Source organism: Amblyomma maculatum, chromosome 1, assembly GCF_055883805.1.
Source record: "Amblyomma maculatum isolate TAMU_Amacu chromosome 1, ASM5588380v1, whole genome shotgun sequence".
Taxonomy (NCBI): domain Eukaryota; kingdom Metazoa; phylum Arthropoda; class Arachnida; order Ixodida; family Ixodidae; genus Amblyomma; species Amblyomma maculatum.
The window spans coordinates 260,233,020-260,246,786 of record NC_139344.1 but is presented as its reverse complement, the minus strand read 5'-3'; the positions used below and the strand labels follow the sequence as shown (position 1 = coordinate 260,246,786).

General features: G+C 42.6%; 1 protein-coding gene across 1 annotated transcript in view; it reads right to left on the bottom strand.

Annotated features, from left to right (window-relative positions):
• LOC146206358 (uncharacterized) overlaps positions 1 to 13,767 on the bottom strand; it is a 54,745-nt gene that overhangs the window by 39,407 nt on the left and 1,571 nt on the right. The window contains exons 3-4 of the mRNA XM_084591027.1: positions 8,618 to 8,765; positions 1,375 to 1,464 (exon numbers count right to left, since the gene is read on the bottom strand). Coding sequence (XP_084447153.1) covers positions 1,375 to 1,464; positions 8,618 to 8,765 — 238 coding nt within the window. The remainder of the gene's footprint in view (positions 1 to 1,374; positions 1,465 to 8,617; positions 8,766 to 13,767) is intronic.

Here is a 13,767-nt window from a genome sequence, read left to right as displayed (position 1 = left end):
TTGTGCGCTATTAGTGTACCACCTTGTGGATTTCAGTCAGTCTTTGTTGTAGAAGTGTAAATACATTTCTATATTGTTCGTAAGTTTCATCTGTTGCTCTGCATTTGTCGTCCTTCGTCTCTATGTGTCATCTAAATGTTGCCCGCCATGTCAATGAGCACTTTGTGGAGAACTGGGATGCAGAAGAAGAAAGGGAAGAATATCAAATCTGACCTTTACTCCAGCCATGAGCTTCTTAAAAACCCCGTGCTCCACTTGGATTCACAATTTATGATGCACTGAAGCTCAAATTCCCTACGCCAATGCTGCTACCCCACAATGATGAATGGTGGGCTAGTTGGCGTAACAGAAAACAGGTTTGGTTTACATCAGTTTATGTGGTTTCTCATCACCTAGAGTGATTCAGGCTATGAAGGAAGCTGTAGTGGAGGGGTCCGGAAAGTTTTGATCACGTGGGGTACTTTAACATGCACTGCCATAGTACAGTACTACAGCACGAAACAGGAGCACATTTAGTATACCTTCGTAAGTTATCACATGAAAGACCAGCCGTCATAGGTATAGAGCCCCTCTTTAACCAAGACCACATGAATGTGCCTGTCAGTGTGTTAAAGTTGGTATCCAAGGATCCTGGAAGGCTGGATTCTAATCTCACCCTCTCATCTCAAAAGTGAAGCCCAAGCTGGCAGGCTATGTCATGTGGTCTTGTGACGTCACCGAACCCCAATGTCCAGTCAGTGCACGGCCATTTCACCTGCCTGTTACCATATGCCAAACGCATGACCACGATTTTTCCCTTACCACTTTAAAGCTGGATTTTCAGGACAACGGGGTCTTTAATGCTACCACATCAAAAAGAAGAATGGTACGCAAAATCCCCACGTCTCAGTCTTCCGAAACGGAGGGATTGTTGTCTGGCTGCATCATCTTTTCTTTCAATGGGTAGAGAACTGGGTTTCCTGACTACAAGCACGCTGAGTTCCCATTTGCAATAGATGCATCACATGATTATGCCTGGTGACCTACTTGTCAGCAAAACCTGTATTGGCAATTCTAGTATTCAATGTATTTTGTCTCCAACTGTATCCGTTTAGCTTATAAGCATGCTGCAACTTCCAATCTTTCCTTAACGATATGGCTGCATTTACACCAGCTATTAGATTTTGGCATTGTGTGGTTTGCAATCGACTACCATAATGAGCAGTGTGTGCCATCTGTATACATGCGTGCTTCCATGAAGTAGAAAGTGCATGTGTACAACGGTCTCAAAAGATCATGTGTGGGTGAAGTTGGATCCTTCTGTAAGCTCATCTCGAAGCAGGTTACACACAGCGCTATTCTAACATTCATTATGCATGCTAACAGAGCGCTCACCCTAGACTTCTTTACAGCACGGCTCCGGCTTCGAACCTCTTCATCCTGTAGTTTGCGGGCCAGTTCCTCATCATCACCATCATTGCGCTCCTGTAAGAAAGATGCGAATAGTATTTGATGGATATGTGCACAATAAGCAGCCCTTAGTTCAAACACCGCATGGGTAGACAGGTTGTATATAAAAAAAAAATGTCTGACTTCTCGATACCATATTTACTCGCATAATGCACGCACCCTCCCATTGACTGTCAAAAATTGGATTTTTCCCCCCCTCGCATAATGATCACATCACAAAAATTACTGCCGCGAGACACATCTGCTAGTAGAAGCAAGCACCATCTTTGGAGCACTACTAAAGCTAGCTGGCCTAGTTGTGTGCACGTGCTACCAGGCAGCGATAGCGTGCTCGGGTATATCTACATCATCATAGGTTGTGCAATGGCACGTTGTGTCAAATGTTGTTGTGTAGCCTTCGTTCCACCATGTTGTGTGGTGTCTCCGTGTCTCGTCGTCATTTTTCCTTTGTTTCGTCCGTGTTATTTTTTGTTCCACCGTCTACCGTGTTCTTGGTGCCGCATCGCAACGAGGCGGTGCGCAAGCTACACAGCTGTTATGCGTTAGAGCATGGCAACCGCATTGCCAGCAGGCACTTCGGCAACAAGAACTTCTGCGTACAGCTAAAAACGATATGAGAGGGAACAAGGGAGTGCGTGGACTTGGCATTTCGCAAAGCAGTGCCACATACAGCAGACGAGAATGGGTGGCACCATGGGTATGCTCATAAAAAGCAGCCGACCAAGCTTTCTTCGCATGCACCTTTATTGCTGATTCTTATCACCTGTCGGCGGCAGTGCTTTGCAAACCATGGAAGCCATGTGCTCCCGTGTTCCCTCTCATACTGCTCCTAACTGTACATTTCTGGAGACAGCAATTGCAGTGTCGGCACAGATTTGGGTCAAGAGTAGAACTAATATGGTCTTTTATGAACATTATACCACGAAATGCGGGGAGTGATGGTGAGGTTGCGTGCAGGAAAGTGCTTTAGCAATTCGTGCTTTGGGCGACCCTGTACTTTTATGCGAAAGCTAAGTTTTGCTTGAAAGTAATGCTTTGGTTGCATTTACAATTGCTGGCCTAAGAATTTCAATTATCATCTATTTCAATTTGCTTTTAGTGCTCCAAAACATTTGCTAGGAAATTTTCTCCGCATAATTATTGCATATCCTAACTTCGCAACAATTTTCCGGCGAAAAAAAGTGCGGGCATTATGAGAGTAAATACGGTATATGAAAGAAGTTGTGCCATGACGACTGCACTGATTGGTGCTCAACAAAGTATGTACAGGAAGTCACACTTAGCCAAGTTGCCAGTCTCAGCTATTCATTGCACTCAGTGTAGAGCAAACAACATTTCTTGCTCCTTCCATCAACAGCTGGCATGCGCATAACCTTAAACATGCATTTGTTGCAGTGTTGGAGTCCTAGCTTTGCAACTCCTCAACAGCAAGTACTCAGGCACTTCCCAACGCAAGCTAATTAGTATTACTTAGCACTAACAAATTATGCTGCAAAAAATACAAAAAGAGTGCTAGTACTCCAGTTTATGTATCTTTGTGCTTGTATTTCATCATACTCTACGTCTTGTATGCCCCTCCTGCCTGGGCCTTTCGCCTGCAGTGTCTTATAAAAGAGTTCTGTACACTTTCTTTTATACTGAATTTGCTAGCGGCATTGATGAGCACATAATCTTGGCAAAATGAAGCTCAACTTTATTATTGGCAATTCTGAAACGATTCAATCTATGGGTGCAAGAAAATGCAGCTACAAATTTTAACGCTCCAACTGTGTTTCTGGCTAGACTGCCCTAAATGTTACTCGAGTCTGGCAAGAACATTACTTATTCTAAGATATATAAGCTACATGCACTGAAAATTTAGAGCTTTATTTGTCTGCAACACGCTCGTGACTTCAAGGCAAAGAAAAGCAGCCATATTTTGGTCCTCTTTACGCTGATTCTTGTTGGATTCAAAGTGCTATTACTGTTTAACAATAAAAACTGCATTTACAATAACACTACATGGGTTCAATTTGGCTACAAACCTGGCACTGACATCAAATTGCATGGCTACTTTTGGCTTTTAGCTCTGGCTCCCTTTAATATCTGCTCAATAACAATCCTGACCTGAAGTCCTTTAATATGCGCAAAACTGCACAGCATACAGGAACTTTTGCATTTTGCCTATATTGAAATACAACCATCGCAGCTGTGATTCAATTCTGCAACCGTCAGCAGCCAAACACACCGAACACATGCTGTAAGGAGCACATGTTGAAGTATATATGTTTGTGTAGCAAAATTTTCAAAATTAAACCCATCAGCATTTTAAAAAATCATGTAAACCTTGGAAAATACAACCACATTACAGTCACATACTACTTCAGCTACCATATTAACCTCTGAAATCATCCAGCTCGAAGAGTCAACTTTTTCCTTTTCCCAACATGGGTTGTATAACCTATTCACTACAGTTTACAAGCAACTGATGCTACATATGCATAAACCAAGCTCTTTTTACATGCATTGTCACATACCAAAAGCTACACCATGGGTATGTGGTGCTATTGCAAATATTAAAATAAATACAATGGTATGTACTAGTGCTCACAAAATAAAGCGGAGCACGAGTTCGAGGAAAAAGCAGTTTCCTTCGTCCGGGCTGCTGACGAGGCGAACACCAAAAGTGTCAAGCTGAACATCCGGGTGACCCACACGCATCCAAGCTATGCACGTGAGCCTCTGCTTGCAGGGCGCGCCGCAAAACGAAATTTTGTTCGTTCTTGTGCTACGTTTTATTTTGAGGGCACCAGTACCAAACAGCCCCTAGTTCCACACATGACAGTACGCAGTGGTCGAGAGCAGAAATATTGTAGGAAGAATACCATATGTTGCAAGCAATGCCTTCATGGTGGGATAAAATGAGGAAAAACCTCATTGAAGGATAGCAGTGGCAAACGAAAATAACCAGTATCATCATCAGATTTACATACCTGCTTTGTGAAATGACCAACAAAGCAGTCATTCTTATTTTTGTGTATGTTTTAATTAAAAATAAGTTTTTCTTTTTAGGAACATGCCTGCCAATGCATTTCCCGTAAAATGTTGCCGTGGCGGCCCCCACGCTGTCTGGGTTCATGAGGCCAACATTCAGAAGCAAATGGATACCGAAGGCAATTAAAACAAGATCTTTTTTTTTTCTTTTTAGTTGGCTTAAAAACCCCAGGCTTGTGAGTTGCAAAGGGAAGACAAGCTTTAGAAAGCAAAGCGTGCAGTGCACATAAAAAAGGGAGAGGGCTCAAGCAAAGTTGGCTCAGAATGCAGGAAGAAGGCAGCATGGGCTGCTGAGAAAGCAGACAGTAAAAGTGCAGTGAGGAGAAGGGAACACAAAGGAAGAAAAAAAGGGAGGGGGGGATTTGTAGCACTGGGTAGCGCGCAGCACAAGGCGGTAGCAGCAAGAAGCAGAGGCGCAGCAGTGCTCGATACTATCCCGCTCTTCTCAACTATTATCTCCTAAATGAGACTAAGGAGGCAGAAAGCACCACATTCCCTAAAGCTTTGGTCTGAACATGAAATCACTTGCGGCAGCCATGTTGTATTCATGAGATTGTGGCACTTCCACGATATAAACAGCACTGAAAACGGGATAAACTGTGATAAGTAAAAAATAATCACATAAAGGGATGACAAGAAGGTGGAAGGAACCCATTTCCTCTTTTATAAACCAGTACTATATATTTAGTAAATAGCCAATTATTTACCAGACGGCTCCCTCCCAGCCATGTCATTACTTAAAAGATCTTTAATGGTTCAAGCAACTTTACTATACAGCAGCTCTACAGCACTTCCAAGCATAGTTGGTTCGCTTGCACTGTGCTCCCAGGTGCAAGCTGTAGTGCAGGGTAAAATCAGGTTGAAAAAGCGGGGTGAAATATATGCCATAATTTGAATAGAGTATTTTTTATATTTCACCTCTTTCAACGTACAGCTCAACAGCAGGCAATCCCATTACATTTGTTACTCATTTTAGACTTCATTAAAAAGGGCCTGAACACTACAAGCTGTCTACACTACCACCCCCTTCTCTCACCCTGTCTACTCAAGAGGCAGCAACTTACCGCTGCCTACAAACTAAAACCTTTCTTTCCCCACCTAAGCCTCCGATACCCCTTCCTTTATTCCCCTGACTGCCCCCATTGCAGTGAGCGGGCAATGCTCTACCACATGGTTTGGGCGTGCCAGGTTACCCTTTCTCTTTGTCCGCTCTCTCACCCCTGCATAGAAGGTTGGGAGGCCACCCTGCAGGACCCCTGCCCGGAGCACCAGCAATGGCTGGCTGGCCGCACTGTTACTGCAGTCTCAGCCAGCGGGACCCTGGACTGAGGGTTCTCCCCCACTGACTGAATACAATAAAGATGTTTTGCCCTCCTCTTAATTAAAAAGGGGAGCCATTTTCTGTTCATTTTGCAGTCTTTCAAAATGAACAGAAACTAGTGTTTCTGACACACAACTAAAAGCAATTTAGCAAAGTGAAATAAAAGCTTGCCACTGATGTCAAAAACAATCTTCGCCCAAGGCACCCCGATCAACGCGTCAAACTCCCTAAGAGAAACTTTCAAGGCAATTTCATGCATTCTGCATTAGCATTCAACCTTCAAAGTTTGATGCTTACAGCCATTAGCTCATTTTAGGTGCATTTTGTGCAAGCTTTATTGCATTTCATTTTCTCTACATTGGTCGGCCAGCTATATTCTTTCACTTCCACTTTCAACCCTTCCCTAATGGCATCTAGTTACGTTCACATATTGCTTATGAAGATCTTTAAGCAAGATGGGCAAGAACTTGTAAAGGTAAGTTTCAAAAGACAATGCAAAAATAACTTCACCACCAAATGCAAAGGGTACACAAACCTCTGGGAAGCTATATATCCCCTCATAAGCAAGAAGATGGTAGCCACAAAAAAAAGACTTCAAAGACGTTCACAGCAACAGAAGTTTACCTATCTTCTTTGTAAGAAGACTACTTTCGTTCACAGTAAGCACAAATTATTACAGAAAAGGTGATCACAATTTCTGAGCGACCTCAAAAACTTCTCATTGCAGGCAACATTTAGAACCTCTCGCTGAGAATAGCCTAAAGGGGCGCAGTGACGTTCGCCAGACCACTAATTCCAGCCAGCCTCTAGGTTCTTTACACCTTCCCGGTGCCCCAAAGTCCAATCATAACGGCAAAATCGTAACGCCTAATATTTGAATCTGCTTCAATAATCAGCATTTTGGTACCGATGACAGCGACACACGACGGCGAAGTTTGTTAACGGATATGACGTTTCCTTCTCGTTTGGGCACTGCTTTGCCGATTGGTTGATTGGTTGAGCCTTCACTTTAGATTTTACATTCAGCTGTTTTCCAAGTTACTATGCACAAAACAAATAAAAGGTGTTTAATTCCGCATGTGTTCTTGAAGTGCTTGTAAAGATAGGGACTGTAAACTCAGGTAAATGCGGTGTTGTCAACAAGCGCAATGGGGCGTCTGCTTGCTGTGATTGAATAGTGACTTTGCCCTTCATAGTGGGACGCCGCTATCACAGCTGCCTTCTGGCGCACAACAAAAACCGAGAAAAAAGAAAAAAAAGTCCACCAATTCACTGTCCAGGCTGTATACGGTCACAAGCACAAAGGTCACTCCTGCAGGCTCCTCAAACCCCAAGGCAGCTGACAACGTTCGGATCTCGGAGGTCGGCAAAATTGCTGGACAGTCCAAAATCACACGGCTGATTGTTTCTGACGATGCTCCACAGATGGCATTAGTTGTGTAGAGATCACTCGTGAAGCGCATTCGCTTCACGAGTGATCCCCTTGCTGACCCTGTACAGGTACAGGGTAGGCTTTGCCTTAGCTCGAGTACGCCATTCACCCGTCTTCGCCTTTCGCACTCGTTCTCGAACTTTCGTACAAGTAGCGTCCGAGTGATCCGTAACAGCAGCAGCGATAGACACCGACGGAGCACCAAAACGGCGATGCAGATCGACCGATCGTCGGGTACACCTCATCGACACACCCGCAATTGGATTTGAAAACATTTATTGTCAGCATTGAACGATGTGTGGGCACTACACTTAGATAACAAAGATGGTGTGGAGCAGCGTCTGGTGGGCTAGGCTAGCTTTGGGCAGACGGAGAAGCCGGTCCTCATAGCACAGCTTCGCAGCGTTGTTACCATGGTAATGACGCTGCCAAAAAGTGCGGCTGCAGGTTGAGTTGGATAGGCAACCATGGTGGATAGCTTCCGATACGCCAGTAGAAAGCTGCGTTTCTCATAGGTTCCGCCCAAGTCGAACGCTAGGTGAGCGAAATGGGAGAAGGGGTCTCTCTCACACAGACTCAGACGCGCTGTTCATTTTTTCTTGTATTTAGAATTTCACAAACCTAATAACTCTCGTTTCTGAGCGCCGATTTTTGCAGTTATTTATGAACGGCTGGCTGGAATTAGCGGCCTGGCGAACATCACTGTGCCCCTCGGAGGAAAGGGCTCTCAAACCTTTTTGCCTCAAGGAATCTCAACATCCGTGCATATGTGCCAGGGAATCCCCCACCCCTTTAACCAAAGAAGAATCAAGAATGTTGCTTGTAAATAGGCCTATCTTGTTTTTGTTTTGTTTTTTCTGTAGTTTAGCTCCCTTTCTGTAAACACTTTATTTATTTTCTTGTTTTTGACAATCAGTTTTTTATAAAATGCCCATCTCTCAATCATGCTCAGACCTTTAAATTGAAAACAAGAATGCCGAACAGTACAGCTAGGATAAGACAAGTTAATGCTCAGAAATGGGTTTCGTTGGACTAGGCACTGCACCTGGTCTGCAGGTAGCAAGAATATAAAGGGGTAGTGGGGGGAAGGGGGTGCCGTCCAGTGGGAGCTCTCAGAACCTAGTTTGTGAACTACGAGAGACCCTCTACGGTACCATGCAACACAGGTGTACTAGTACTTTTGTGTACTCGTGTACTTGTGTACCACATACAACTCCCAAAAAGTTTTGTGCTAGAGTACTAGCTCTTTCCTATTCTGTTAAGTGAGTTTTGCTCACTAACCTACCTTGGCTAACCTCTATTTTGTTTCACTGTTCAACTATTTGAATGTGCATGCATGCCACATCTTCTACATGTGGAAGGAAAGAAACTGTCAAACTTACTTCATCGTCATCATCCATTTCACTTGATGAGCTGCCACTAGCTGATGCAGAGCTTGCAGCTCCATTGTGTTCATCGCTGCCTTTTGGCTGCTCTTTCTTCTCAGTGGGAGTAATTAGCTCCATCACCAGGTCGTCAATTTCTTTTTTCCTATCAAAAGAAGTCCCCCAAACAAGTCACTCACATGAGAAAAGCTCCCTTGGTCACTGCAGTCGTCAGTAGAATAGCCCCAGCATGTAGCAGAACAATAAGCAAAGCAAGGCACAATTTCATGGTTCATAGATGTTCAACAAAACATATATATACAAAGAAAGAAGCAATTTCCTGCTTTCCCTTCAATTCCCATGACCACTGCTGTTTAAACAGCACTAATAAGCCTAAGAACTGAACAGAAACAATGAAATAAAATGTGAAATGCTGAAAAATACTCAAAAAGACAAAATAGAGCTATCCATAACCATGCATAGCCATTCAAAGGTGTGCTATCCCTGTTGGTGCACTGTAGAAAAATGTTGGTGCACTGTAGAAAACAAAGCTGACTTTTATTAAAACCTATCACAGCTGCAACTCAAACATTTTAACTTTTTCTCAATGTACTGCTACTAGGTAGACGTTCAAAAAGGAACTTTTTTTTTCTGCCATGTTTAGTTACTATCCAAAGTTAAAACGATGTGACACTAAACAAGCATAGAAGTTTGCTCCATATCAAATTTCCAAGCGCTGTAACTGGAATGTGTAACAAGGATACCCAGGCTGAAAAACGCAAAGGTCACTGATGTTATGAATCTTAACCACAGAGGCTTGCCAATAATTTACCAGCTAAAACAGTTATTTTCTGCTTTGTTCTCAAAAGTTATTAATACTCAAATGCTCAGTTCATAAGTGGTGAAATCTGTCACTTCACTCAAGGTAAGAACTTACAGAGCAGCGCCGGTGTTTTTTCAACTACCTCGTATTTCACTGACACTTTTTAGTACCCTCTCCTCCTTTTTCTGGTCATTTGTACAAATTTCACATTGCAAATAATTTTAAAGATTTCTCATTACGTGGTCTCAATTGTGGAGATTTCTAAGAGCAACTTTGTAGGCACAGCCACCTATAGGCCTTTGCACCGGGCGAGGAGGACGTCCAAACGCCTTCTTTCTGGACTGTTGCAAGCCGGTTCCACTGCCTCTTCCGCGGTGCTAGCGTCATGCACACACAACAGCCCAGCAAGAATTATGGCGACGGCCAGAAAGCCCTCGTTGCAAAGGTCTATATGCGCTCTGTGTTTGCCCCAGGAAGGAAGTTTGAGCTTGCTTTTGGTCATTTTAGAGAAATAGTGACCTCCAGCTGTGACTTAAAATCACCAGTTTAGTTATTCAGCATGCGCAAGATAGATTTTGCAGCCATATCCATGACATTATAAGTTTGTATGTTGCGACATCATAGACCGGCTGTAGCTTACTTTCAGCTTCCTTGCTTTTGCCGTTTTAAAATTCTACTTGGTACTTTGAAAATGTTCTTATACCGGAGACAGGTGACCCTAAAGAATATGGCATGATTAAGAACTCAATATGTTCAAAACCCCCGGAGCTGCCCTTCAATAAACCTTCACGCTGTGGGAAGAAATATTGCTCTGTAATCTCAGTTCAGTTCAGTCGTGTCCGACTCTTCGTGACCCTATGGACCATATCACGCCATGCTTTCCAGTCTCTCACTACCTTCCTAACATCACATAACTTCATCTGCAGTGCCTCGAGGATGCCATCCGTGTTCGCTGCCTACCCCTTCTCCGGTGACCCTCAACCTTTCCCAACATCAAATCTTTCTCCAGCGACTCCTCTCTTCTCATCAGATAACCAAAGTAGCTGAGCTTTAACTTTAGAATTTGACCCTCCAATGAGCAGTCAGGGTTTATGGTCAACAATATCGACTGATTTGATCTTCTGGCCGTCCAAGGAACTCTCAAGAGTCTCCGCCAGCACCACAACTCAAACGCGTCAATTCTTCGGCGGTCAGCCTTCTTCACAGTCCAACTCTCGCATCCATACATCACAACTGGAAAGACCATAGCACGAGTTATACGGATCTTGGTTGGCAGTGTAATGCCTCTGCTCTTTACTAGGCGGTCAAGGCTAGCCATGGCTCTCTTTCCCAGAAGCAGGCGTCTCCTAATTTCATGGCTGCAGTCTCCTTCCAGGGTAATCTATGCCTCAGCAAAAAAAATCTGACAACAAAGAGGATTGACGGATCTGTCAATCAATAAAAAACAACGACATTGGAATGCACTGTAGGTTAGCGCAGCCTTAAAAGACAACTTCAATGTTTTTTGACATTCACACTACTCAATTTTGAAACTAAGTAGCACTATGTCCCTAACATTTTTTACGTGTTACTCCCATCTCCCCATATGAACAACAAATTCTGAGACCTGCATTAGGCCAGATCTTAGCCATTTTATAAACTCCATTGTGATTTCTATTCTCTATTACTGCCATTCAACGCACGTGCGAGTTTTTTTCCAAAACTGTCATGACTATCAATTCCTCAATCAGAACATTTTTTTCTGGTCATGAAACCAGTTTCAATTTGACGCTATTCCTTTTTAAAAATGGTTTTACATAAAATTTTGAAAAGTGCTTTGTTGTGTTGGAGACAGAGGCATGAAGTTTTGGTCTGGTTTGTGAGGTTAAACGTTCCAAAATGACTCAGGCTATGAGAGACGCCGTAGTGGAGGGCTACAGAAATGTCAACCACCTGGTGTTCTTTAAAGTACACTGACACCGCACAGCCCATTGGGCACCTTGCTTTTTGCCTCTATCAAAAAGCAGCCACTGCAGCCAGGATTCGACCCAGCATCCTTGGGCACACTAGTCGAGTGCCCTGCACTGCACTACCACAGCGGGTTAGGACATCAAGGAATGTGATGCAATCAGTAACTGAAAATTATGAAAAAATGCTGTCTAGGCACCTGTGCTATTATATGGAACGTGTATGTGTTATCACCTAACACACGACTTTGTATAATGCGCTGTTAAAATGGATGTTCATTGCTTACGCACTGTCTTGTTCAACTCCAATCCTCTCAATATATGCACCTTATTCAACTCTGTTCATTATAATATATTTGCTGTCCCTTTCCTGCCAGCCGCTTCAAATGCCAGGCTAGCATTAAGTTGAAATAAGTAAACTGAATAGATACAGCCTTTTTCAGAGAAGGTTGCGAATTCCACTTTCGTTCTGCACCCTGGCTGATTGTTTGACAATCGGGTGGAGCAAAAACCATGAACTTCACAAGCCTTTATTTGCTATCTGTACACATGCACGCACGCACATACAGACATAAGTAGCTACAAGGAGGAGGTCTTCTTCTCACATGCATACAACAAGCAAGCAAATATATTAAATCTACCTCACCAGTGACTGTAGCTCAGTTCAGAGCACAGGATGCGAAATTTGCAGATAGTGGGTTCCGATCCCATCAGTGGCATAGTTTTGTTTGTTTCTAATTAACCCTATGATTATGTTATTATTTCATACTGATCAAAATCACAAAATAAAACCCTTTATGCTTTACTTGGTGTCAATGGCTACTGGCATAAGCAGACAAGCCAACACCAGCTTATAGTTTCTGCACCATGGTCATGCACAAAGTTTACTGACTTACAAAAGAAAGTGTTTGCTAGAGCTTTTTCTAAATTCAAAGCAGTCAGAAACCATTACCACAGGCTGCCCAAATCACTTGCAACTCTTGTTAAAACAACACCAATGTAGATTTCTCCAAAACAAACACAGGTTCGGTGTTTTCACCAAACTGCAAAATTGCAGGCAATAATAGTGGCTTTGGAATAAAACTGATTACAAAACTCAACGACAACAATGCAATTACAGTTATTATATAAATATCAAAAATTATACAAATAATTTAAGCTAGGGCTACCTAAGCAAAGACGTATTCCCTTCTAATACTAACACAAATCCCACACAGGTTAAGTCGTGAACTATGGAGTTTAACATACCAAAGCAAGCTCCCTGGAGTTCTTTAAAATAAGCGGACACCACAAAACATATGGGCAGTTTGATGGTTTGGTATTTTGGCTTCCACAAAGGCTAGTAGACCACTCTGTACCGTGTTATCGTAATACATAAAGCATGCAGCCAACTTGAAGTAATGTTTGCGATTAGTACATGTAAATGAATTACTAGAGCTCTGAACTAATCAGAAACTAATAAAGCCCAAACCAAAAAGTGAACATGCTTTAATGACACAAAGGGTTATATAAATAAAATCTTCAATGTAAAAAAAAAAAAAAATCATCTGGTAACAAATTCATTCAGTAACAAAATGGCTCATGTGACTTCAATACTGCCAACGAAAATATTAAAGCTGGCAACGCAATCAACAAATATATCACAATTGAGAAGAAAAAGGCACTGCTTATATAAGACAAAGGTTACACAGAAAACAACAGCCTAACAAAGATCTACAAAGCAGGAGCATACTTCTGGCACACTTTCAAGACCAAACTTGGCTCATGACACAGACGTATGGAGCTTGAACTGGGTAGAAAATAACACTGCTTGCAAAACCACTCCCATCCTATATACATCATCCCAAAAGGTCGCTGGGCTGAACAGCTTATGCTTTTAAATTATTAAGGGAGTGGCAAATATACCAAAACCAACATTAATAGAGGTACACCTTTAGTCAAAGGTTAAAAAACCAAAGCTCTAAACTTGGCTCCAGATGGCTTTTTGTACATCCCTAGTGTTTAAAATATCTTGAAGGCGAAATAATTTTTTGCTCTCACCCCTCCAATGGTTAGGACTTCCAAGGATGCTCCATGAGCTCCACTACACTGCTTACAAGCAAACCTTCTATGATTTTGACAAAGGCATCAATAAGCACTGTGCTTATGCACCAGAATTATATATCAGGTTGTCTCTTGCTGCAAGTATCTCAGTTATCAGCAATACACTGCTATGTCCGGACATAGCCAAAAGCCCAAGCTTTTCAAGAAGCACACGAAAAGAGCTCAAAAATTATTTAAATAATGCAGAATGAAACCTATGTACAGCTGGTTACCAAACGTCAGCTCACAAATTCTAAATAGATAATTGAAAGCAGCCTTCACACATAAGTTCAATTCACATACAAATTCAATGCCTT